The sequence below is a fragment of the Pyrgilauda ruficollis genome, unplaced genomic scaffold, assembly GCF_017590135.1.
Source record: "Pyrgilauda ruficollis isolate IOZ18807 unplaced genomic scaffold, ASM1759013v1 scaffold122, whole genome shotgun sequence".
NCBI lineage: Eukaryota > Metazoa > Chordata > Aves > Passeriformes > Passeridae > Pyrgilauda > Pyrgilauda ruficollis.
Genome location: NW_024510544.1, coordinates 216,651 through 240,707, shown reverse-complemented (window position 1 = coordinate 240,707; position 24,057 = coordinate 216,651). Strand labels below are relative to the sequence as shown.

Genomic DNA, 24,057 nt, shown 5'->3' with positions numbered 1-24,057 from the left:
GGGAAGTTTGGCCACACTGTAAGAAGCAGGTCCACCACACTCAGCCCCTTTTTGGGCAGTCTCAGCAGAAGCACGAGAGGCAGGCAAGCCCCAGGCTGGTGGGAGGGGTGGGCAGCAGGAGGGCTCTGTTCTGTGGGTGAGCAGGAAGAAAATCTTTTATCTCTACCTGTTGGACTGTCTCCTTTCTTGATGCTGGTCCCCATACACATGAGCTGGTGTAATTCCTGCTGCAGGACAGCCCAGAGTGTGCACAGCACAGGAGCAGAGTGTCCCCTGCAGCCCCTGTCACAGCACTGAGAAGCTGTTGACAGGCACATCCTCACCCTGCCCTTGTTCTGCTCTCTCCCAATGCAGGAGAATATGCCCTGATGGTTGTTGTGTCCAACCAGTATGAGAACCTCACCCACGTGAGCCCAGTCCAGGTTCACAGTTACCTGACTGCCGTGAAGGTGGAGGCAGAGGAGGATGTTCTGGTGGTGGGCCGGCCGCTCACCTTCCGAGCCACTGCCCTGCCGTCCCCGTACGGCGTGCTGTACACCTGGGACTTTGGGGACAGCTCCTCCCTGCTCACAGAGCCCCAGCCCACCGCGACCTACAGCTACCGCCGCCGAGGGGTGTACAACGTCACCGTGACAGCCAACAACACCGTGAGCAGCGTGGAGACCGTGGAGTGCTACCAGGTGTTCGAGGAGATAACGGGGCTCCGCGTGTCCGCCGACGAGGCCGCAGAGCAGGGAGCGGCTGTCACCATCAACGCCTCCGTGCACACTGGGGACAGCATCACCTGGATATTCGACATGGGGGACGGGACAGTGCTCAGGAGTCAGGTGCCAGTGGTAGAGCACGTGTACATAAAGGACATCAACTGCACCGTGAACGTGACAGCTGTGAATCCTGTGAACTCTGTCTCCCAGGCGGTTCCTGTCCGGATATTTGTCCTGGAAATACTCAAAATAGAGCCTACTTCTTGCATCCTGGAGCACCCGGACGTGCAGCTCACCGCCTACGTGACGGGGAATCCTGAGGAGTACGTCTTTGACTGGACTTTTGGAGATGGCTCCTCCAATGTCACAGTCAGCGGGGACCCTGTGGTGGTGCACAACTTCACCCGGAGCGGGACATTCCCGCTCACCCTGACCCTCTCCAGCAGCTTTAACAAGGCTAACTACTTCACCAGTGTCTGTGTGGAGCCGGAGATCCTCAACGTCACCCTCCTCCCTTCCAAACGCTTTGTGAGGCTCGGGGAAGAGACCTCCTTCCAGGTGAGTGCCGTGCCTCCCTACCAGTACCGCTACCGCTGGGATTTTGGCAACAACGAGTCCACCAGGTCGAGTGGGACTGAAGTGACCTACACCTACAAGAACACTGGGGTCTTCCTGGTCACAGTGACCGTCTCCAACAACGTCTCTTTCAACAACGACACGGCGTTTGTGGAGGTCCAGGAGCCAGTTGGGGTAGCAAAGATTGAGTATAACGGGACGGATGTTCTGGAGCTGAACCAGATCTACCTGTTCTCTGCCAGCATGAATGGAACCAAAGTGGGTTACTGCTGGGACTTTGGGGATGGCACTGTCCAGCCTGGGCAAGTGGCCACCCACTCCTACAACAGCACGGGCCACTACAGCATTACAGTGATGGGGCAGAACGACGTGAGCTCCAACGAGACCACCATTGATGTCACCGTGAAACGACGGCTCCTTGGCCTGACCGTCAATGCCAGCAGGACAGTGGTGCCACTGAATGGGTCGGTGAGCTTTGTAGCCACCCTGGTGGCTGGCACTGCCATCCGCTACTCGTGGATCCTCTGCGATCGCTGCACTCCCATCCAAGGCTCCTCCACCATTTCCTACACCTTCCGCTCCGTGGGCACGTTCAACGTCATCGTGACGGCCGAGAACAAGATCAGCTCGCTGCAGGACAGCATCTACGTCTACGTCCTGGAGCAGATTGAGGGCCTGCAGGTGGCCAGCACTGACCTGGTGGAGGACATGTATTTCCCAACTAACAAAACACTCCATTTGCAGGCCGTGGTGAGAGAGGGCACAAACATCTCCTACAGCTGGGTGGTCCAAAGGGATGGCAGTGCTGTGCAGACCTTCACTGGGAAAACCTTCCCCTTGAGCATCCTGGAAGCTGGGAACTACACTGTCTACCTGAAGGCCACCAACATGCTGGGCTATGCCACTGCTAACAGGACACTGGAGTTCATTGAAAGCCTTGGTGTCCTAAAGCCCTATGCCTTCCCCAACCCAGCTGCTGTTAACGCCTCTGTGAACATAAGTGCCACCATAACCAGTGGCACTGGTGTCACGTACGTGTGGTACCTGGAGGATGGCTCCTCTCCTGTCACCTCTGAACCCTTTATTATACACTCCTTCCAAAGCCCTGGAATGATTGAGGTCATTGTTGGAGCAGAAAACAAGCTGAATTCAACCAATGCCACTGTTTCTGTGTGTGTGGAGGAGGCCATCGAGGGGCTGAGTATAGGGACAGCAGAGCTGGACTGTAGGTACGTCTCCTCAGGCTCCACGGTGGTCTTTGAGGGGGAGCTGCAGAGGGGGACTGAAGTGACCTGGCTGTGGGAGGTGCCAAATGGCACTCTCAGTGGCCAGTCCGTGGCAGTCACCTTCCCCACGGCAGGGTGGTACACGGTGCATCTGAACGCCTCCAACGACATCAGCTGGGCTCTGGCCAGCAGGAACATCTCGGTGCTGGACAGGATTCAAGGTCTGGAAGTTGTCGCCAGCAAGAAGGTGGTGGAGCCAGGAGAACAGGTCACCTTTGAGATCAGGATGCTGTCAGGTACCTCTGTGAGCTACCTGGTGAGCATTAGTGGGGACTACTCCGTGGTGCTCAACGGCTCCAGGTACAGCCATGAGTTCACCAAGAGCGGCGATTACGTGGTGACCGTGACCGTGCAGAACCAGATCAGCATCGCCCACGCCCAGGTGCTCATCTCTGTCCTGGAGCCCATCCAGGACGTCAGGCTCCTGAACTGCTGCGAGGAGGGCATTCCCACGGGCACGGAGAAGAGCTTCAGTGCCCGCGTGGGCAGCGGCTCCCGCGTGTCCTTCTCCTGGCAGTTCTGCCTGTGGAAGGAGCGAGGCCGGTCCGTGGTTGCTGCGTCAGGAGACAGAGTTTCCTATGCTCCAGAAGCTGCAGGGCTGCTGGAGATCCACCTCACTGCCTTCAATGACTTGGGAAGTGTCAACATCACCAGAACCATCCAGGTGCAGGACCCCATAGTCCAGGTGTCCCTCAGTGCCACCAATGCCTTTGTCAACAGGACGGCGCTGTTCGAAGCCGTGGTGGTGCCCAGCAGCAGGAGCGTTGAGTTCTTGTGGAGCTTTGGGGATGGCTCTTCCACTCAAACCACCAGGACTGCAGTGGCCAACTATTCTTACCTGAGCCCCGGGGATTACCTGGTGGAGGTGAACGCCACCAATCTCATCAGCTTCTTCATAGCCCAGCTCACTGTCACCGTCAAAGTCCTGGAGTGCGAGGAGCCCGAGGTGGAGCTGGCCCTGCCACCGCAGGTGGTTATGAAGAGATCCCAGAGGAACTACCTGGAGGCACAGATTGACCTCCGAGGCTGCATCAAGTACCAGACAGAGCACCTGTGGGAGATCTACCGAGCCCCCAGCTGCATGAACTTGGACGACTCCAGCAGGATCCGGCTGCCGAACGTCGACGTGAACAGGCCCCAGCTGGTTATCCCAAAGCTCGGCCTGGAAGTTGGGAACTACTGTTTCATGTTTATTGTCTCCTTTGGAGACACCCCGCTGTCCAAAAGCATCTTTGCCAATGTGACAGTGATCCCGAGCAAGCTGGTCCCAATCATTGATGGGGGGTCATACCGTGTATGGTCCAACACCCAGGACTTAATCCTGGATGGGGAGAAATCCTACGACCCGAACTTGGACGATGGGGAACAGACCCCGTTGTTGTACGAGTGGTCCTGCACATCCTCCTCCAAGGTAAGAGCAGCCTTGCCCATCCAGAGGGACCATTTGGGAGCTCCAGCTCCACCACAAACATGTCTGGGGTGGAACGGTGTCGAGGGAAGCTTTTGTGAGCATCTTTAACGGAGCTGCTCTGGCAGGAGGGTTGCCAAGGTTCAGCTCCCAGCTCAGGATGATGATACAGAAGTTGGTGTGAGGTATGGTGCAGGGCAGAAGGGCTGGCTCTGGGAGGGAGGCATGGGCATTGCTGCTTCCCTGGCAGTGCCCTCTGCTCCCCGGTGTCAGTGCTGCTGCTTCCATGCACTGGGGGTGTTACGGAGCTGCTGGTGCAGCCTGGGAGCTCAGGGCTCTGGTCCCTCTCCCATTAACAGTTAAATGTCTCTAATGCCATCAGGGGACAAAGTTAGACTTTGGAGAGGTCGAGTGACCACAGCTTGTGCCCACTAGCAGGTCACTGTCCTTGTGCTGCAGTGATCTGACCCTGTGCTGATGGAAGGGCAAGGGAGAGCTGCCTGGCAAATCCCGATGGGAATCCACCTCAGCAGCATTTTTGATGGAATGTGGAACTCTTTTGCTTGTACAATGTCATGTTTTCTAGCTTTGTCTCAAAATGGCAAATTTGAAGTGTGTGGGGATTGGACTTTCTGGTTTAATGTGAGCTTTTTGTGTTGCTTGGCAATGTTTGTAAGGTATTTAATGAAGAATTAATTGCTGTAAACTACAAATATGAAACTCAAATGAAATACAGGAGTATTCCAGCTACTGTTTACTAACCTGAAGAGTAGGATAATGTGTTTTATTGTCCACACACGCCCTGTTTCTCCCACCCCAGTGGTGGCACTGCACAGCAAGCTCTGTGGCAGTGACTCTGTGTGGACCTGAATGTTTTGGCTGTGGACTAACCCGATGTGCACCCTTACCAAGGAGGGTTTGAAAGTTCTTTTCTCCTTGCAAGCAGAGCTCGGCTGCAGGGTGCTCTCTGAATTTCAGTGCCAAGGAAGGAATTGTCACAATTTCCAAAGCTCTATTAGAGGCAGATGTGGAGTACACGTTCGACCTCACCGTCAGGAAGGAAGGGATGAGTCCCGAGGCCACCAACCAAACCGTACGTACCTCACACAGCTGTCACCTTCTCTGCTTGGCACAGCTGCCTCTGAGGCACAGAGTCATGGGGTGGTTGGGGTGGAAGGACCCTAAAGATCATCCAGTGCCACCCCTTGCTGTGGGCAAGGACACCTTCCACTATCTCAGGGTGCTCCAAGCTCTGTTCAGCCTGGCCTTGGACATTTCCAGGGATCCAGGGGCAGCCACAGCCTCTCTGGGCACCTGTGAGGGCCTCCTCACCCTCACAGGGAAGAATTAGTCCATTTCCCAAGGAAATTTCTATCGGAGAAAGGAAACTTCCTTTCCCATTCCTTTACAATCCCAGCTCTTCACATGCCACGGGCTCTGCCCTCTTTTTACCCAGAGAGCTTCCTAAGAGCCAGGGCTCACTTTGACTGTCAACAGTTCCTCTCTTCTCACCTTCCAAGTTCTTTTAGGGGAGGATTTTTGCAGGGCACGTTGTTTATGTCCCACGAATCCCAACGCCGAGCGCGCCCGCACAGTTCCGTCAGGAACATCCGTGGTGGTGCAGCTGGCAACTGGAGATGGGCTGGAAGTGGAAACTCTTACAGCCTGGGTTTGAAACCAGAGCTGTGGGATGAAAAGAAAAAAATGAAATTGATAGTCTTTCAAGGACATTCCGTACTATCTGGTTTCCATGCAGGAGCACAAAACAATGCTCCAGTGTCGCAGGAAATCTGCAGATACTGGCGGGGTGAGCGGGGCTCCGGCGCGGGGCTGGGGAATATTTATCCCCTTTTAAGAGTCTGCCATGTTAAACAATGTCTTCATTACTGTCTTTGAATTCATAACACTAATTATGCCAGGGCAGAGGGCTCAGTCCAGTGCTGGACAAGCCCCTTTCCTCAGGGATTAAAGGAATTTAGGCAGCACAGGAGTCAGAGTTCAGCTGCTGTTGTGTCTGAGCCACCGGTGCCTCTGGAGCTCTGCGAGTGCTCTGCCAGGAAGGTGTGGTGGATGTCTGGAGATGTGCAGTTAGATTCCAGCTGGAAGCCTGGAGCAACGTGCTGCTCCCTGGAAAAGGTGGTTCTTCCATCCCCACCTGGCAGCACAAGCAGGGTTTGCTGGGAGCTCAGCACCAGGGACCAGAGGGACATTTCAGAAGTCATTTATGTTATTAAAAAGTGTAAATAAATAATCCAGAACAACCTAGATCAGCCCAACTTGGCGTTGGGTGGCTCTTGCAAACCACTGGTGGAACTGGGCAGTGTCAGAGCAGAGATGCAGCTTAAATCTGACCCCAAATCCTTTGGGAATCCCTTCCTGCTGTTTCTTAGCACAGACTGGGCTGGTGCAGAGCAGTTCTTCCCTGCAGCACCAGGTGCTGGGGTGTGTCCTTACCTGTTAGGTGTCTGGGTTTTGGTGTCAGACCTTCTGATGGAGCTTCTTGCCTTCCCAGGTGTTCATCAAGAGGGGAGGAGTCCCCATTGTGTCCCTGGAGTGCATTTCCTGCAAGGCTCAGTCTGTCTACGAGGTCAGCAAGAGCTCCTACGTGTACCTGGAGGGCACCTGCCAGAACTGTCACAACGACTCCAAGCTTGGGGTAAAATCACGAGGCTTTGCTTCACCTCTGGGGGGCTCTGGGAGAAGGGGCAGGCAGAGAGGTGGAAAGGGAAGTCCTGGACCTAAATTGCAGTAGAGACAAGGAGGGGAAGCAATGCCTGGCCACAAGCAGGAGCAGGTGGGCCTGGCTGGGTCCTTGTGGGGTCATTCTAAGCCAAAGCCATGAGTGGCCAGGTCTTTCCAAACAAAAATCACTTTTTTTTCCTATAAGAGATAGGTAAAGTGTTTTTTCTCCCTGCTGGTTGGCATTTTGCCCATTATTCTGGTGGTTGAAGCAGAGGTGGTTCAGTCTCTCCTCTTGTGCCTCTTCCCCTGCAGCCTGTGGAGTGAAGCTGCTCTCAGAACTAGAAGTCCTTTTGCTTCCAGCAAGCCCAGCGTGTCCTTGCCTGGCATTTTCTGCCTGGTTATCTCACTGTTTCTCCTGTTATCACAATTGTAGGTTTGTGCTATTAACAGTAACCACCCAGGCCATGTTCAGCTTGAAGCACATAAAACACGGTATCCCGTGGAGACTCCACCAGTCCTTCATTTATTTCCTGTGTTTTGTACTCTGTATTATGAAATATTCTGTTGGAGGGTGATGTAATTCCAGAAACTAAAGTAGATCTCACAGTGGAAATATTCCCACCAGACATTTTGGAAAGGTTCCAGTTCTTGTTGCTGTAGCACACAAGACTAAAGCTGAATTATCAACTGCAAATTTGGCAGACGCTCCCACTAGAAATCTGTTACTTTTTATAAAAGACTCAATCTGAAAACATTTTAAGGACATAACTTCAGCTTCAAACCAAACCTGTCGTGTCTTTCCTCCCTGCAGAGGTGGGCAGCTCACAGCTTTAACAACAAGTCCCTGGTCCTGGACAGAAGCACCACGTCCACCGGCGACACGGGGATGAACCTGGTGCTGAGGCCAGGAGCCCTGAGGGATGGCGAGGGCTACACCTTCACCCTGCACATCACAGACCTGACCACGGGCGAGGAGGGCTTTGCCTCCATCGACCTGCTGCCCAACCAGCCCCCCGTGGGGGGGTCCTGCCGCCTGTCCCCCGAGGGACCCCTCAGGGCGCTGGAGACCAAGGTGCACTTCGAGTGTGCAGGTGAGAGCGCCTGCCAGCCCCCCTGCTCCTCATCACAGAGCTTCCCTTCTCCCCAAACTCCTGCCCCGGGGTGCTGCTGGCCAGGGCTGGGCTCAGCAGCGCTTTGGACCACGAGCAGCTTTGCGTGCCCGAATTGTGGAGCTCCCGAACTCCCCGGAGCGGGCAGGCAGTTTAAAAATTCCTAACTCGTGTAGGTGAGTGGTGATATCCGGGCCAGGCCACTTCTTGTGGAAGGGAGTGGGTATTTCAGTGCGGGAAAAAGAAGATGGTGCCCAAAACTGAGTCACAGTATGTGGGAAGAATCAAAAGACAGAGCAGTGGGGCCGTGTCTGCTGTGTGGGCTGGATGTTCCCACCAGAGCCACCTTCCCAACCAGCTGCAGAGACAGCAGCAGTGAGCCCAGCTTTGGAAAAGTGGCCTGGCCGGTGTCCCGTAGCCTTGGGCCAAGGACTAAGTGCCTCTGGAAACCAGATTTCCCCAAATGATCAGTGGTAGAGATTAGAGCTGTTTGTGCACAGTGCCGGGAAGCCACGCTGGGAGGGGATGAGCCCTGCTGCTTCCAGGGGGAGCAGCAGAAACGTGTTCAGGGTCATGGGGGTCTGACTTTGGTGTGTTTTGAGCTATCCAGAATAATGCTGGAATCAATTCCTCTTTGGAGTGGTGAGAATTTCAGCCCTTAGTGGTTGTTTGTAAGCTGAAGTGACAGACACAGTGGCAGTGCCAGCACCTTCACTGGGGCTCACTGGCAAACACACAGTGAATTTCCCAAATGCCCAGCTCCCATGAAACTCCCAATAATTCCTGGCAGCTCCAGGGAAATCTTTGTGCAGGCTTTATCCTGGACCCAGCTGTTTCTGAGATGCTGAACTGCCAGAGGCTGGACCTCTGTCTAAAGTCAGGCTTTGCAGGGCTTTTACAGAAACTGGCTTTTGTCAGTGCTGTTCCCACTCCCAGCAGAGTTATTCCCCCTTTTTATTTTGATCATGAATTTTTCATAATCCCTTTAAATGTTACAGAGCCCAAACCCCCGAGGAGAAACCCCTAAATATCACAAAAATTCAGAGGTAACGAAGGCACCCATCCAGCCTGATGGGAGTCCTTGAGCTGTCCTCATTCTGGGGACAGTCTGCCAGAGCAGGGGACCCTGGCTGGGACAGCAGGTCCATCAGAGGATCCTGGAATGGTTTAGAGCGATCTTCAAAACCCATCTTACCCCTTGCCAGGACACCTCCCACTAGTCCAGGTGGCTCCAAACCCCGTTGGTGCTGCAGGGCTGAGCAGGATGGACCTCCCCAGGGCAGGGCAGGGGCAGGGGCAGTGCCAGCTCCTCTGGGGCAATGTCAGAGCTCTGTGGGCTCTCCTTGCAGGCTGGCGGGACACGGAGGACGCGGAGGGGCCGCTGGTGTTCATCCTGCTGGCCTCGCGCCGCCGGCCCGGCCACTTCCACGAGTTCTGCGTGTACAAGGGCAGCCGCGCCGAGCACGGCGCCTTCCTGCCCCCCGGCTTCCGCGAGAGCGGCTTCCAGGTGTCCGTGGCCGTGCTGGTGCAGGACCAGCTGGGAGCCACCGTGGTGGCCGTCAACCGGTAAGAGGCTGCTGGGCTGGCCCCCGGTGCCCAGGCTCGGCTCCCCTCAGGTCCCTGTGCCGGTTTTGGGTGTAGAGATGGGCTCCTGGAAGGGGCTGTTGGCAGGAAAGGGAGGGGAGGCTCAGCAGAAGGGCACGCAGAGAGATCCAGGTTTTGTGGATGGTTGCTTGGTGGGGAGGTTTTCCCAGGAGTTCACTGCTTTCGTAGAATCGTGGAATTGTTAGGTGGGAAAATCACAGAGTCCCAAGGCTGGGCTAGTGAGGAGCCAGGCTGCAGGTCTGGGGTGTTTCTCGTGCAAATGGGGCACCAGAGCAGCAGCAGCAGTGCTGCCTCTGTGGGTCACCCACCTGCATCCCCTCCTGTCCCTTCCCAGCCCAGCCTGCACTTCACCCAGATCCCTCTTTCCTTGCAGCTCCATGGAAATCGGCCTCCCCGAGGGCTTCCCCAGCCTCTCCCACTGGCTCTACAATCAGACTGACACCGTGCTCCAGGGCTTGGTGAAACAAGGGGACCCTCAGCAGGTCATTGAGTACTCCCTGGCCCTCATCACCATCCTAAATGAGGTAACACAGCTCCTTCTGCCCAAGCGGGGCCTCCAGAAGTCCTTGCAATCACCAGGAGAATTTTTGGGCCAGATTTTGTATGATGATCTCTGTAGGCAGGGCAGGAATTTGGGGCTATATTCCTGCTTCCCTGCCCAGGAAGAGACTGCTGCACACCTGGAAGGCAGGCAGGGATGATCCCCTTGGGCACAGGCACCCTGCTTAGCAGGATAAGGACTGCACTCCAGGTACTAGTTAGCTGCTGAGTGCCAGGCTGTTAGGATAATTGCTTGGAGAGCAGAAGTGACACTGAGGAAGTTCTGCTGGAAAACCAGCTCATTAGATCCCTCTGGGGAGGAGCAGAGGCAGGAGATGGCGAGTGCAGGGAGCAGATGACTCCAGCTCAGCTCAGCAGCCTCTGAAGCAGCTCCTGACCGTGTTACTCTCACTGCACCTTCCTGAGCTGCTGCTGTTGTGTTCTCCTCCCCAGTACGAGCGCTCCGTGCTGCTGGAGCCCGAGGCTGGCCAGGAGCTGGAGCTCCGCACCCGGACCCGCAACAACATCACGGAGACGCTGAACTCGCTGAAGGTGAACACGGTGGATGACATCCAGCAGATCTCAGCTGCCCTGGCCCAGTGCACGGTACGGCCCGGCCCCTCCTCAGCCTGCAGCTCCTCGCTCACCGCGCTCTCTGCACGCACACGGGGCTGCAGTGTCACTGTCCTCCCCCTCAGGGCTCCTGTGCTGACGTGCTGGGTGCTGCCAGCTCTGCATCTGGCAGCTCTGTGCTGCTCCTCTGCTTGGCAGCTGCAGGAGAGGCCTCCACGGGCTGGAGAATTGGAGAACCGTGGAATGGTTTGGGTTGGAAAGGATCTTAAAGCCCATCCAGTGCCACCTCCTGCCATGGGCAGGGACACCTCCCACTGTCCCAGGCTGCTCCCAGCCCCAGTGTCCAACCTGGCCTGGGACACTGCCAGGGATCCAGGGGCAGCCACAGATTCTCTGGGAATCTGTGCCAGGGCCTGCCCACCCTCTCAGGGAGCAATTCCTTCCCAATATCCAATTTAATCCACCTTCTTTCAGCTTAGAGCCATTCCCCATTGTCCTGGCCTTCCATCCCTTGTTCCCCGTCCCTCTCCAGCTCTCCTGGAGCCTTGAGGCACTGGAAGGGGCTCAGAAGTCTCCTCAGAGCCTTCTCTTTTCCAGGCTAGACACTCCCAGCTCTCCCAGAGCAGGGGGGCTCCAGAAACATTGGAATAAATTGCTGGGGGAGTCACAGAACCTGTGAGGACAGGCTGGGCTCACATCAGGAGAAACACAGGTGGAGCTGCTTTGGGCCAGGGGCCAGTGCCCAGGTCTGATGCTCCTCCCAGCCCTGTTTCTGCCCTACAAGATGAGAAACCCCTCTCTGCCTTGCTCTGCTGCTCTCTGAGATCCTGGCAGTTTGCAGCCCCCATTCCCAGTGCTGGGGCTGGTGCCTGTGGATTTAGGAGGGAAAAAAGCCCAGTTAGGTAATGCACTTGTGCTTTGGTGCTCAGCCAGGCTGCTCTGGCTCCTCCTCCCTCCCTCCCTCCCTAATCTTTATTTTGGGGACTGGTCAGGTTCCTTGGCCCTGGCTGTGCTTCCCCTGCAGCCAGGTCAGTGGTGGGCAGGCACTGCATCCCACCTACAGAGTCCTGAGCTGCTCCCTTCCCTGCTTCTGAGCCTGCAGACCTCAAAAATCCCTTTTTTCTGTTCCCCTCTGCCCAGGGTTTGGGGTTGAGCACTTCCCATTCCATGCTGGAGCAGTTTGTTTCTGTCTCTCCCACCTCCTCCTGCCTCGTGACTTGGTTTTGCTGTGGGAGCTTAGGTCTAGAAATAGAATTTTTATTCCATGGGGAAAGCTGACATTCCAGGATTACTCTGTGCTCTGGGCTGGAATGAAAAGCTTAGGAAAACAGTACTGCAGAAATTCCCAGGTGGCTGAGACAAGTGGAGCTCACAAATTCCTTTCCTGCACAAGTGTCCATCAGGGCTGGTACATCTGTGATTTTACCTACAAGGGAGGGGAAAAATCAGAATTAGTTTCTCCTGGAGGGATAAAAAAAGAATCTTGGACTTTTTGGTTGATTCTCCTCCCTGAGTAGGAGCTGCCCTTGGGTGGTTCCTCCCCATAACCCAGTGTCTTCCCCACCTCCCTGATTCCTGACTCCGACTCACACAGTCTGTCCTGGCTTGTCAGAGCTTACAAATAAAGCAAAAGAGGGGGAATTGGAGACCTGCAGATGCTGTTTTGATTCTTCACCAAAACATATGGTGAATCACGGCTGAATCCTATGATGATTAAAAGAAAAAAGATGAATAAGAGCGAGGAAGGGGGTTGTAACAGCTTCCATGTGTTCCTCAGTCCCTCCCATCCAGCCCTGGAGAGTGCAGGAAGCTCCAGGCCATGGCTGGAACATTCTGTTTCTTGGACACATCTGGGAGCAGAGGGAGGGACATCCATCATGCCTGAGTGGCAGGACTCCTCCCACAGCCTTCAGGAGGATTTGGACACCAAAATGGACTCAGTTGGGGCTGAATCCTGCTTCCATTGGAGGTCGTGGAGGGGATGGAGGAATGCCATCCAGCTCCTCCTGGTTGGTTGCTGTGTGTGGTCCCAGAGGGGAGGTGTGCCTGGTCCTCACGAGTGCACACCAGGGAGCAAGAATTTAGAATCACAGAGTCCTGGAATGACTTGGGTTGGAAGGATCAGGTTGCTCCAAACCCTGTCCAACCTGGCCTCGAACAGTTCCAGGGATGGACCAGCCACAGCTTCTCTGGGCAACAATTTCTTCCCTTTATTCCTCTTCCCAACCCAAAAGCATCCTCTGCCTGCCTGTACACTGGCACTTTGGAATGTCATGGGAGGCAGATGGAAGAGTCTTGGGGCCACCAGCAAGTTGCTGGCCACTGTCAGTGTGGGCAGGGCAGCCTCTGCTGGACCCTCCCAGGGGCACTTCCAGAGGGAAAAAGTCTCCTGAGGACAGAGCCAGCTGGGCTTTCCCTGGGCTGCTCCTGCTCTGTCAGACCCTGGTCCCTTTGCAGGTGGTGAGCAAGGAGCTGGTGTGCAAGTCGTGCCTGACAAGGACCCTGAACAAGCTGGAGACCATGATGACCATTCTGCAAGGGGAGACCACCCAGGGCACGGTGACACCGACCGGCATCGCCGACAACATCCTCAACATCACAGGTGAGCCCTGTGCTCTGGGTGGGGACAGGGGACAGGCTCAGGAGCAAGAGCAGGCTGAGGGGAGCTTTCAGGCTCCCTCCTCTGCCATTTGGGCTTTGCCCCAAATTTTTAGGAAGCTGCATCTGCCATTTGAAGTGTGGCATCCCAGCCCTCTCTCCTCCCTGCGCTTTTCCCAGGGTTGTCCTGGCTTTGGCAGCTGCTCTGTGGACATTTCCATCTGACAGTTGTTAATATAACCCACTAATACTCCTAATAAGCCCACTAATACACCAGGGGATTTTCTTTTTAGTAAACAATGAGTAACAGCTATGGCTTCCAGATGATTGTCTTCCTGGTTGGAGTCCAAGGAGGCTGTCAAACCTCACTGGGGCATCTGGGAGCACTGTGTGGAAATTCCCACCTGGGTGACCTGGGGGGAAGCAGAGACACCTTCTCTGCACTCCTTTCTGAGCGTTGTGCACTTTGTAGTGCAAAAGCTTAGGAACATATGTTTGTTTTATCCATTCCCTCCCTGTTTCCTGAGCTGTGGTTCTCTTCACTACACAGGAGGGAAATCAAGTGTGTGGTGATTAGGTATTCCTCACCAAACCTGGGAGGTGAGAGAGGCTGCAGGAACTGCTGACAGCTTTGCTTTTAGCTCTGGGCTATGAACACTCCAGTGGGGAAGGTCATGTGGAGAAGAGCAGTGAGAAGACAGCAAGGAAAACCTTGTCTGATTGCTTTGGGAAGGTGTCAGGTGTTCTCCTGACTGTAGCACTTACCCAGACTATTTACCACTTCCTCTTTGTTTCTCTCCTGGCAGGTGACCTGATCCACCTTGTCAATACAGTTTCACAAGAATCCAAGCCCCAGGAGCTGCTGGCTGATTCCCACAATTTGCTGCTGGCTCCCAAAGCCTACAACCTGTCTTCCAGCCTGATGCGAATCCTCATGAAATCCCGGGTGCTGAACGAAGAGCCCCTCGAGCTGGTGGGAGGAGAAATTAAGGCCACAGGCAAGAGGTCTGACCCCTTTAACCTGCTCTGCTACGAAAACACACCAAACTGCCAGTTCTCCATCCCCCAGGCCTTCAACTCCACCCTTTCCAACCTGACGGATGTCATCCAAGTCATGTTCCAGGTGGACTCCAATCCCTTCCCTTTTGGCTACATCAGCAACTACACCGTGTCCACCAAGGTGGCCTCCATGGAGTTCCAGACACACAACGGGGTGCAGATCCCCATAGGGAGCCTGGACTCTGAAAAAGCCATCACTGTGATGGTCTCAAACAGCACAGAGCCCGAAAATCTCGTGGCTGGCACTGAAGTCATCGAGGCAAGAACGTCTGTGAACCTGATTGTGATCATGGAGAGCAACAACAGGGAAGCAGGACTGCACTTTCAGCTCACCTACAGAGTCCTCAATGGTAGGGCAGACAAATCCATCTCTTTCTTAGTGGGAGAGGAGGGCTGGATGTGAGGGATACCCAGTTTGGGGTGATATGCTGGGTGGCAGCAGCAGGTTCCACAGTGCATGGTCGAGGTTCTGGCTGTCCTGGACAATCTCCATGTCCAGTGTCATCCTTGCTTGTGGATTCTGGCCCTGAGAAGCCTTTTGCGTTTCCCAGCCCTTCTGTTGAGCCACATTAGCTTCGGAAGGCATTGCCCAGTCCCTCTCCCAGACAGGCCCAATGGTATCCAGTGCTCAGGGATCCTGAGGTGTGCACTGAGGGAGCACAGTCTGGAGAAGCATCTCCCACAGCTCTCTGCATTCCTTCTTCCCTGAGCCCCAGTGCTGACAGCACGCCTGTGGTTGAGCCTGCCAGGGGTTTTTAAAGCCCTTTCTGTTCCTTCCCCTCCCCACAGAGCATTACCTGGCCAGTGAGCCCGAGCCCTTCATCATGGCCTATCTCCATCATGAGCCCGAGCCCAACGAGCACAACTGCTCTGCCTCCAAGAGAATCAGCCTGGACGCCCTGGCTGGAAGTGACCACAAGCTCTACACCTTCTTCACCTCACCCAGGTAAGAGCAGCCTCCCTGGTGGTCCCTGTCAGCCTCAGGCTGTGCTGTGGGTGTGTGTGAGGGGTGCTCAGGTGGTCTGTGGAGCCCCTGAGTACCTGCACAGCCAAAGGGTGTAAATTAAGCCACGTTCACTGGGCTTTTCCTCCTTTCTGAGTGCATCCCTGCCCCTGTGGCTGGAAGCTTTCCATGGGCACACCTCCACCAGAATGGGGCTGGTGTCCCTGCAGGAGGCAGGGGAGTCATCTCCTTGCTCTTTCCCTTCTCCAGAACGGATGACCCCATCCAGAAGTACTACCTGAACATCACCAACCACTTCAGCTGGTCGGCAGTGGAGGTGACCCTGGGGCTGTACACGTCCCTGTGCCAGTACTTCAGCGAGCAGGAGAAGCGCTGGAAGACAGAAGGAATTGTCCCCCTGGAGGAGACCAGGCCAGACCAGGCCGTGTGCTTGACCCAGCACCTCACAGCCTTTGGGGCCAGCCTGTTTGTGCCCCCAAACTCTGTCCAGTTCATCTTTCCTGTGAGTACAGCAAAGCAGAGGCTGTGCAGTGCTGTCACACATAGGACGGGTTGTTGTCACCTGGAGCAAAGCCATAGGCTCCTGTTGGTTTCATGTCCAAGCTGGCACCAGCACAGGCATCTGGGAGCCTTTGGGAGGTGCAGACGGGCACAGCTCAGGGGAAGCTGTGTCCCCTGGCTGGGAATGCTGGCTGGAGACAAACCTTTGCAGATGGCTTTAGTCCTTGGCCCGAACGCCTCAGACTGTGTCTACACAGTGTGTCTACATCTTCGGGAGATGCCAAAGGTTCCTCCCAGCTGTCACCCAGCACTGTTTGATCCCAGGGAGCTGCACCTGCCAGCTGCTCCCTGCTTCCCAGGAGCATCCAGCTCTTCCTGGCTGTGTCCCTGTGACGTGAGCAGGAGCAGGGAGCTCCTGGCAGCTGCTGCTGCCAGCTCTGCGGGGCCACGGCCAGGAAGGAGGCAGGGAATGGGAACGGGATCCTCCTGGCCTTGCCTTTCAACACTTTTCTCTTCTGCAGGCTCCAGGCCCAGGGCTGAACTACATCGTGCTGCTGACGTGTGCTGTGTGCTTTGTCACCTACTCGGTGGCCGCGCTGATCGTGCACAAGCTGGACATGATCGACATGAGCCGCGTGGGGGTGATCCCCTTCTGCGGCAAGAACGGGATGTACAAATACGAGATCCTGGTGAAAACGGGCTGGGGCAGAGGGTCAGGTGAGCCCTCACCCTGCTCCCGTGCCTGGTTCCCACCTGTAGTTCACCTGAGGTCCCACCTCAGCACGTCGCGCTCTGAATGCTCCCCGCAGGGCCCAGAGCTGAGCTGCAGCTTCAGGCCAGGGCTTCCCGCAGCATTCCCAGGTTTTATTGTGTGATGATGGGGCAGGTCAAGAGAATGGTTTGGGTTAGAAGGTTCCTCAAAAAACCTTCTGGTTCCAAACTCCTGACATGGGCCAGGATACCTTCCACTAGCCCAGGCTGCTCCACCCCTGGCTGTTGTGGTGGGACAAGCAATTGCTGCTGGAAGGAGCCACCCAGGAGAGGAATTCCCCCATCCTGCCTTCCTTGCCTGGGCTGTGGTTGCAGAGACAGAGGTTGTTCCTCACTTCTGACCCCCTCCTCCCCAGCTGCCCCTTTGGATGGCTCCTTTTGCTGTCCTGCAGGATCCATCACTTTGTTCTGAATCCTTCCCAGCAGCAGGCAGGCACAAAGTCTGGCTTCTCTTCACGGGCTGGGTTTGTAGATAGAGCTGTCATAGGCTGGGGAACAGCTTCACCTCGGGTGGGCTTCCCTGAGGGAGCCCCTTCCTTCCCTGCAGGCACCACGGCCCACGTGGGCATCGCCCTGTACGGGGTGGACAACAAGAGTGGCCACAGACACCTGGACGGGGACAACGCCTTCCACCGCAACAGCCTGGACGTGTTCCAGATCGCCACGGAGCGCAGCCTGGGCAGCGTCTGGCGCATCCGCATCTGGCACGACAACAAAGGTGGGACAGCGAGGGGCCCGTGGTGACCCCTGGAATGGGGGGACACTGTGGGGGGACTTACAGACCGGCCACGTGCCAGACACAGAGGATGCCACATGCTGTGCGCTGTGACCGTCAGTGTCACCTCAGGGTGATGTGGCCGTGCCACGCTTCCCTCATGGGTCCTGTGCAGTGCCCACCGGTGACAATCGTGTCACTGCCCCACTGACAGTGCTCGTGTGGCCCCTCAGCTTTGCAGGCTCACTCAGGGAATGTGTGCCATGAACTAATTCCTTTGTCCCCCCCTGTGCAGGCCTCAGCCCCTCGTGGTACCTGCAGCACGTCATCGTGCGGGACCTGCAGAGCAGCAAGAGCTACTTCTTCCTGGTGAACGACTGGCTCTCGGTGGAGAGCGAGGACAACGATGGCCTGGTGGAGAGGGAGGTGTTTGCTGCCAGTGAGTGCCCCACATCCCCTGGCTCCTTCTCACCCCTGTGCCTGGGCCCCTCCTTTTCTCCAGGCCTTTCCCAGCTCCCTCAGCCGCTCCTGTGCTCCAGCCCCTTCCCCATCTCTGTTCCCTTCTCCAGACACGCTCCAGCCCCTCCAGCTCTTTCTTCTTGTGGGGTTCCCAGAACTGACCCCAGGATTGGAGGTTCCTCAGCAGTGCCCTGCACAAAGGACAGGCACTGCCCTGGGGTACAAACCAGGTGCCATTGGCCTCTTGCCCACCTGGGCACAGCTGGGCTCACGTTCAGCTCCTGTCCTTGCCAGATCCTTTTCTGCTGGGCAGTTTTTCCAGCCCCTCATCCTCAACCCTGGAGCACTGCATGGCGAGGGACCCTGTGGGTACTCTGGAGTTTCTGGGATGGATGTGGCTGGCTCAGCGGGGTCGTGTCCCTTTGTCCCCAGGTGAGAGCGAGCTGAGGAGCTTCTGGCGGATCTTCGTGGCGGAGCTGCAGCGTGGCTTCTTCGAGAAGCACGTGTGGCTGTCCCTGTGGGACCGCCCGCCCCGCTCCCGCTTCACCCGCGTCCAGAGGGCCACCTGCTGCTGCCTCCTCATCTTCCTCTTCCTCTGCGCCAATGCCGTGTGGTACGGCGTGGTGGGCAGCGTCCACCTCAGGTGTGTTTAGTGTGGTGGGCAGCGTCCACCTCAGGTGTGTTTAGTGTGGTGGGCAGTGTCCACCTCAGGTGTGTGCATGGCAGTGTCCATCTCAGGTGTGTGCATGGTAGTATCCATCTCAGGTGTGTGAAGGGCATGGTGGGCAGTGTCCACCTCAGGTGTGTGCATGGCAGTGTCCATCTCAGGTGTGCCCATGGCATGGTGGGCAGTGTTCATCTCAGGTGTGTTTGGTGTGGTGGGCAGTGTTCATCTCAGGTGTGCCCATGGCGTGGTGGGCAGTGTCCATCTCAGGTGTGCCCATGGCATGGTGGGCAGTGTTCATCTCAGGTGTGTTTGGTGTGATAGGCAGCGTCCATCTCAGGTGTGCCCATGGCGTGGTGGGCAGTGTCCACCTCAGGTGTGTCCCCAGCCAGTCCCACCCTGCTCAGGGCCCTCCTGCCTGTCCCCTTGGGGCAGGACACATCTTCCATCTGCTGGAAGAGCTTCCTTGCTTGTGCCCTGGGTGTGCCCTCCCCATCCTGAGGAGTCTGGGACCAGCACATGGACGATGGATGACCAAAACCAGCCTGATTTTGGTTTTCAGGCCCATTTCCTTCTCTGCACATCTGGAATTCCTGGTTGTGTGCTTTTGTCTCCTGCTTGCTTACCTGGCGACCCCAAATGCTCCTGCTGACACTCTCTGTGGTCCCCTTGCCTCCCTGCAGCAACGTGGCCGTTTCCAGCCTGCTCCCTGTCAGCGTGGACACGGTGGCTGTTGGCCTGGTGTCCAGCCTGGTGGTTTACCCTCTCTACCTGGTCATTCTGTTTCTCTTCCGGATGGCTCGTGGCAAGGTAAGGGTGGGGGATGGTTGCAGGCTGCTCAGGTGGGTGGGTGGCACCAGGTTTGCTTTTGGGATGCAGAATTCTGCCTGTCCTGGGACCCCACTCCTCCAGCTGGGCTCTGCACTTGTCCCCTGTGCTGCACCAGGGCCAGACCCTTCCTTGGCCTCTGCCCCCCTCCCTGAGCTCAGATCACTGCTGGCCTCTGTCAGTGCCCAGGCACCAAAAAGCAGATTTTAGAAGCTGTTTAGGCACTTCCTCCCTCAGGATTTCAGCGTGTGTGACAGGCACCCAAGGCAGGAGCCCAGGAGCTGCTCAGTGGAGCCTCTCTGATGTGTGCCCTGGGCACAGCTCAGCTGAGGCAGCTGGGCAGGGATTAGCTGGGGATTTACCGACTAGTTAAGCACAATTAGCAGCCCCATTAAGTACTGCAGCCAGCTGCTTGGGGACTGATGAGCAGCTAATGTGGCTGATGCTGCTGAGAGCACACAGGAACAGCTTTCAGACTGGGGGCTTGTAGCTGGGACAGCCTGGGTGGCCCTGGCTGTGGCACGTGTGGCTACAGGTGTCTGGGAGGCAGAGGAGGATGGGCAGTGGCTGGTCTCAGTGGCAGTGTCACCTCTGTCCCTCCTGTGTGCCCTGCAGGTCTCCATCAGCCACACAGTGACTCACTCAGACCAGCAGTCCCTGGAGATCGACAACTACCTGGACTCCTCCATCCTTGACAGCTCCTTCCCCACCTTCCCCGGGCTCCAGGCAGAGGTAACTGCTTCCCTCCCCGCAGCTGGGCAGGCTCCTGGAGGTGTGGGCCCGGGGCTAAGAGCAGCTCAGTGACCCCTGATGTTGCCAGCCCCCTGCTCTGAGCAGGCACAGAGCCGTGTCGTGCTCCTGACACTTCCCTGTTCCCCACAGGCCTTCTCTGAGCAAACCAAAACAGATCTGTTCCTGGAGGACTCCAAGAGGTGAGTGGGTTTCTGGAGATGGAGCCAGCTGTGCTTTGCTGGGCTGGGCTTGGCTCCCAGAGCTGTTTCTGCAGTCTGTTTCTCTCCTCCCCTCGTTCCTGATGCCCCCATTCCTGTTTTCCCACAGCCTGGTGCCCTGGCCCTCCAGCGAGGCCCTGCTCAGCTGGCCAGACCTGCTGAGTGACCCCTCCATCATGGGCAACACCATCCAGAAGCTGAAGAGAGGCCGGGCCAGCCGCCACCTGGGGCTGGAGGCCCCGCTGGCCACCGAGGAGGACACCTTGTCCCTTGGCATCCACCAGGGACAGCCCCGCTACTTCTCAGCCTCAGGTGAGCCCCCTGGCTCGGGCTGAGCTGCTGCCATCACCACTGGCTGCGCTCTGGAGGGCAGGGCAGGAGGGTTGGGTCTGCTCAGTGGGGATTTCAGTCTGGAGAAACAGAAATCCTGGTGGGCAGCAGGCTGGGAGCCAGGAGAGGTGTGTTCCCGTGGGAATGCTGCAAGCAACCAGCACTTCCTCACTGGTTTCAAAGCCACAGCCTGTTCCTGAGGCTCTGGAAGTGGCTGGAGAAGGAGAACTTGGCCTTCTGAGCCAGCAGTTCTCTGCCCAGCTCTGTGGCCAAGCTGGGAGAGACAGGGAGCAGGGAGGGCTGTCCCAGGGACAAGGACATCGCTGTGATCCTCCTCCCCAGCTCCCCAGGTGGCTGAGCCATGCCCCAGGGACAAGGACATCGCTGTGATCCTCCTCCCCAGCTCCCCAGGTGGCTGAGCCATGCCTGGCTGGTGCTGGGGGCTGAGCTCCTGCCAACACTGTCTGTGCTCTCTCTTTCCCAGATGAGGATCTGATCCGGCAGATCCTGGCAGATGGAGCCGGCGGCATCTCCCAGGACCTGGGGCCGTACATGAGGGCAGAAACAGATCTGATCTCAGGCCTGTGAGTGTCTGGGGAGCAGAGCCCCACGGGGCCAGAGCTTCCCTCACACCCAGCTGGGCTGAGCTGGCTCTGGGATGCTCTCACGGGTCACTCTGTCCCTGCTGGCCATGACTCCTGCAGCCCCCACAGCCACAGCTCCAGGAGGGCACTGCCACCCTGCCAGGAGCCACCTGGAGCATCCCCTAAAGCCACAGCTGTGTCTCCAGGAGGGCACTGCCACCCTGCCAGGAGCCACCTGGAGCATCCCCTAAAGCCACAGCTGTGTCTCCAGCAGTTTTGGGCAAAGTGCTGGGATGAGGGCTCCCTCCATGATGAGAGGGAGAGGGTGATTCTGCCCAAATCTCTGTAGTGTTACCAAGCCCAGGACACCCTGAGCAGCACCCCCAGGGCTGGCAGCCCACCAGCCACTGCAGAGTGGCCAGCCAAGGGAGGAGAGGGACTGTCCATGAGACACACAGCAGTGTCTGTGCCTTGGGCACTGGTGCTGGCACTGCAGTTCATCCCCCTTGGTGCCAGCCTGCTGAGCACAGGGCCAGCAGTGGCACAGCTCTCAGCAGGCTCCCCCTGTGCCTGGCAGGTCCAGCGTGTTCGGGGAGAAGGTGGAGACTGTCATGATGCACAGGCTGAACGACAAAGGGCAGAGCGTGGCACCTCCTCCCAGGGAAGTGAGCAGATCAGCCAAGTCCACCTGGACAGGTACCAGGGCTGTGCCAGGGGTGTGAGGGGACGGGGCCCATCCCACACTACAGCACCGTGGGGTAAATGGTAAATAAAACAGAAAAGGAGCCTTGGGAAGGGCTGCTCCCTGCCTGGGATATCACTGCTCCTGCCAGCTTCTCTTGGAGCCTGGATCTCAGTAAGGCCTGGGCCAGCACTTGTGCTGTGGCAGTCCCTGCAGTGTCCCCGGGGGAGGCTCTGCTCCCTCCTCCCCCAGTTGCTCTGCTCCCTGCACCCTCTGCAGCCAGCAGTGCTAGAAATGTGTGGGATGGTCCCAGTCTCTCCCAGGGCTGGATGGGTGCTGAGCCCAGCCCCTGCTGTGCCCACGGGGACCTTTGCAGCGATGCTCACACTGCTCCCCCTCGTCCTCCTGCTGCTCCCAGTTGCAGACCAGGCGTTCAGGAAGCGCCTGCTGCCGCCCTGGTGCTCCCTGCTGGCTCATGGCATCAGCCTCCTGCTCCTGGCCGCCGCCGCCGGCGTCTCCGTGTGGATCGGGGTGGGCTTCTCCTCCAGCGTGGCCCTCATGTGGCTCATCTCAGGGATATTCAGCTTTCTGGCATCGTTCCTGGTCTGGGAGCCCCTGAAGGTGAGCGTGGCATGAGTGCAGTGGCACAGACCTGTATGTGAGGTTAACTTGTCCAGCTGCTGGTCACAGCTGTGGAATTGTTAAGGTGGGAAAAGCCCTTTAAAATTATCAAGTCCATCAGGTACCACCCCTGTGTTCTCCACTAAGCCATGTGCCCAGGTGCCACATCCATGTGGGTTTTGAACACTTCCAGCCGTGGTGAATCCACCCCTGCCCTGGGCAGCCCCTTCCTATGCTTGACAACACCTTCCACAAAGAAATCTGGTCAGAGTGGACACTGAATGGTCTCTCCCATCCCCAAATCCCTCAGGAAGGGTAGGATGTGGACACCAGCAGCAGTAGGAGAGGCAGGGCTGGCGGCACTTGGTTTTGAAGGCCCAGGTAGGAGCTGTGCCATGCTAGCTGTGCCAAGGGGCCCGTGGGAGCTGCTGGAAGAACCTTGGCACAGCTCCCTGCAGGCTCAGCACTCTCCCTGTGCCCCAGGTGCTGCTGGAAGCCCTCTATTTCTCCCTGGTTGCCAAGAGGCTGCACCCAGAGGAAGATGACACCTTGGTGGAGCAGCCCTGCGTGGAACACGTGTCCGAGAGGATCAGCAAGGTCCGGCCTCCACAGGGATTTGCCCTCTTCCAGGCCAAGGAGGAGGCCAGGAAGGTCAAACTGCTGCACAGGATGCTCAAGGTGGGACATCTCCTGCTGCCTGGTGCCCAGGGCTCACACACACATCTGAATGTGGGTCCCCCTAGTCTGGCTGGGGTGCCTGAGTGCTTGGCTCCAGCTCTGCCTCAGTTTCTCAGCCTCTGGCTCTGATCCTGTTGCATGGCCATGGAGAGCACTGCTCTGCTGCAGGATTGAGGTCCAGCCCTTCCATGCAATCCCATTTTTACTCTCTGCTTCCCAGAATTTCCTCATCTACATGATGTTCCTGCTGGTGGTCCTGCTCACCAACTACGGCGATGCCTCCCGCACCAGCCGGGCCTTCCTCCTGCAGAGCTCCATCAAACAGCAGCTGGGCAGCAACGACTTCCTGCTCATCAAGAGGTGCCTGCCAGCCCCTGGGGGGGTCAGGGGGGTCGTCTCTTGGGCTTGTGCTCCACAGTCTGTCCAGTGAGAGGTTCCTTGGTGCCCGTGTGGAGCTGGGCACTCCACAGCAGTGAGCAGTCCTGTTTGTGGTTCTGCTGCTCCCCTGGAGAGCAGAGGGGCCTTTGGGGATTGAGAAGTTTAATTTCTCTGAGGTTTAGTGATTTCCCCAGTGGGCAGGGGCTGTGGGAGCTGATGTTGATCTTTCTGGAGCTGCTCTAAAGCACAAGAGTTTCTCTGTCTCCAGATTTTACAGCCCCAAGTTGTAGCCATGAATAAGGTCACGAGAGCCAGAAATGACATCTTGGCCAGAGCCTGCCTTTTCTGCACATGAGTTTAACTGGATTCAATTTTCCCAGCTGATTTTCCACACCCCTGGGGGCTCCCAGCAGCCCAGTCTGGCACTGGGGTCACTGGGCTGAGGGTGTGTCCCTGCAGAGCCCTGGGCTCTCTGTGCCCATCAGTGTGGCTTGTTTGTGCCCCAAAGTCCCCGGAACCTTGAGTCAGCAATCTCACACCTTCCCCCCTGCAGGTCGGATCAGTTCTGGGTGTGGATGTCTCAGGTGTTCCTCCCTTACCTGTACAACAACGGCTCTGGCCAGGAGAGCCACAGCACCACGCTGGGGACAGCGCGGCTGCGCCAGCTCCGCCTGCAGGGAGGTACGAGGCTCAGGGAGGGCAGGGACGGTGGCTCTGCTGTCACAGTGCCAGGTGACACTCCTGGAGGGATTAAACGGGCAGCTCTGGGTGCAGCTGGGGCTCAGGGGAGGC

General features: G+C 57.1%; 1 protein-coding gene across 5 annotated transcripts in view; it reads left to right on the top strand.

The window, feature by feature from the left end:
- PKD1 (polycystin 1, transient receptor potential channel interacting) overlaps positions 1 to 24,057 on the top strand; it is an 84,076-nt gene that overhangs the window by 51,208 nt on the left and 8,811 nt on the right. For 4 of the 5 annotated variants that reach the window (XR_005957080.1, XM_041490363.1, XM_041490362.1 and 1 more), the window contains exons 16-40: positions 355 to 3,977; positions 4,921 to 5,067; positions 6,487 to 6,630; positions 7,468 to 7,747; positions 9,115 to 9,331; positions 9,744 to 9,894; positions 10,364 to 10,516; positions 12,941 to 13,085; positions 13,888 to 14,490; positions 14,930 to 15,086; positions 15,354 to 15,606; positions 16,127 to 16,322; positions 16,924 to 17,094; positions 17,387 to 17,530; positions 17,983 to 18,193; positions 18,898 to 19,024; positions 19,658 to 19,774; positions 19,925 to 19,974; positions 20,102 to 20,304; positions 20,807 to 20,906; positions 21,484 to 21,602; positions 22,007 to 22,209; positions 22,693 to 22,887; positions 23,108 to 23,247; positions 23,819 to 23,946. Coding sequence is in view for 4 of the 5 variants with exons in the window: in XM_041490363.1 (XP_041346297.1) it covers positions 355 to 3,977; positions 4,921 to 5,067; positions 6,487 to 6,630; positions 7,468 to 7,747; positions 9,115 to 9,331; positions 9,744 to 9,894; positions 10,364 to 10,516; positions 12,941 to 13,085; positions 13,888 to 14,490; positions 14,930 to 15,086; positions 15,354 to 15,606; positions 16,127 to 16,322; positions 16,924 to 17,094; positions 17,387 to 17,530; positions 17,983 to 18,193; positions 18,898 to 19,024; positions 19,658 to 19,774; positions 19,925 to 19,974; positions 20,102 to 20,304; positions 20,807 to 20,906; positions 21,484 to 21,602; positions 22,007 to 22,209; positions 22,693 to 22,887; positions 23,108 to 23,247; positions 23,819 to 23,946 (7,977 nt within the window). In the remaining variant the exon portion in view is untranslated. The remainder of the gene's footprint in view (positions 1 to 354; positions 3,978 to 4,920; positions 5,068 to 6,486; positions 6,631 to 7,467; positions 7,748 to 9,114; positions 9,332 to 9,743; positions 9,895 to 10,363; positions 10,517 to 12,940; positions 13,086 to 13,887; positions 14,491 to 14,929; positions 15,087 to 15,353; positions 15,607 to 16,126; positions 16,323 to 16,923; positions 17,095 to 17,386; positions 17,531 to 17,982; positions 18,194 to 18,897; positions 19,025 to 19,657; positions 19,775 to 19,924; positions 19,975 to 20,101; positions 20,305 to 20,806; positions 20,907 to 21,483; positions 21,603 to 22,006; positions 22,210 to 22,692; positions 22,888 to 23,107; positions 23,248 to 23,818; positions 23,947 to 24,057) is intronic. The other variant, XM_041490364.1, reaches the window with a different exon arrangement.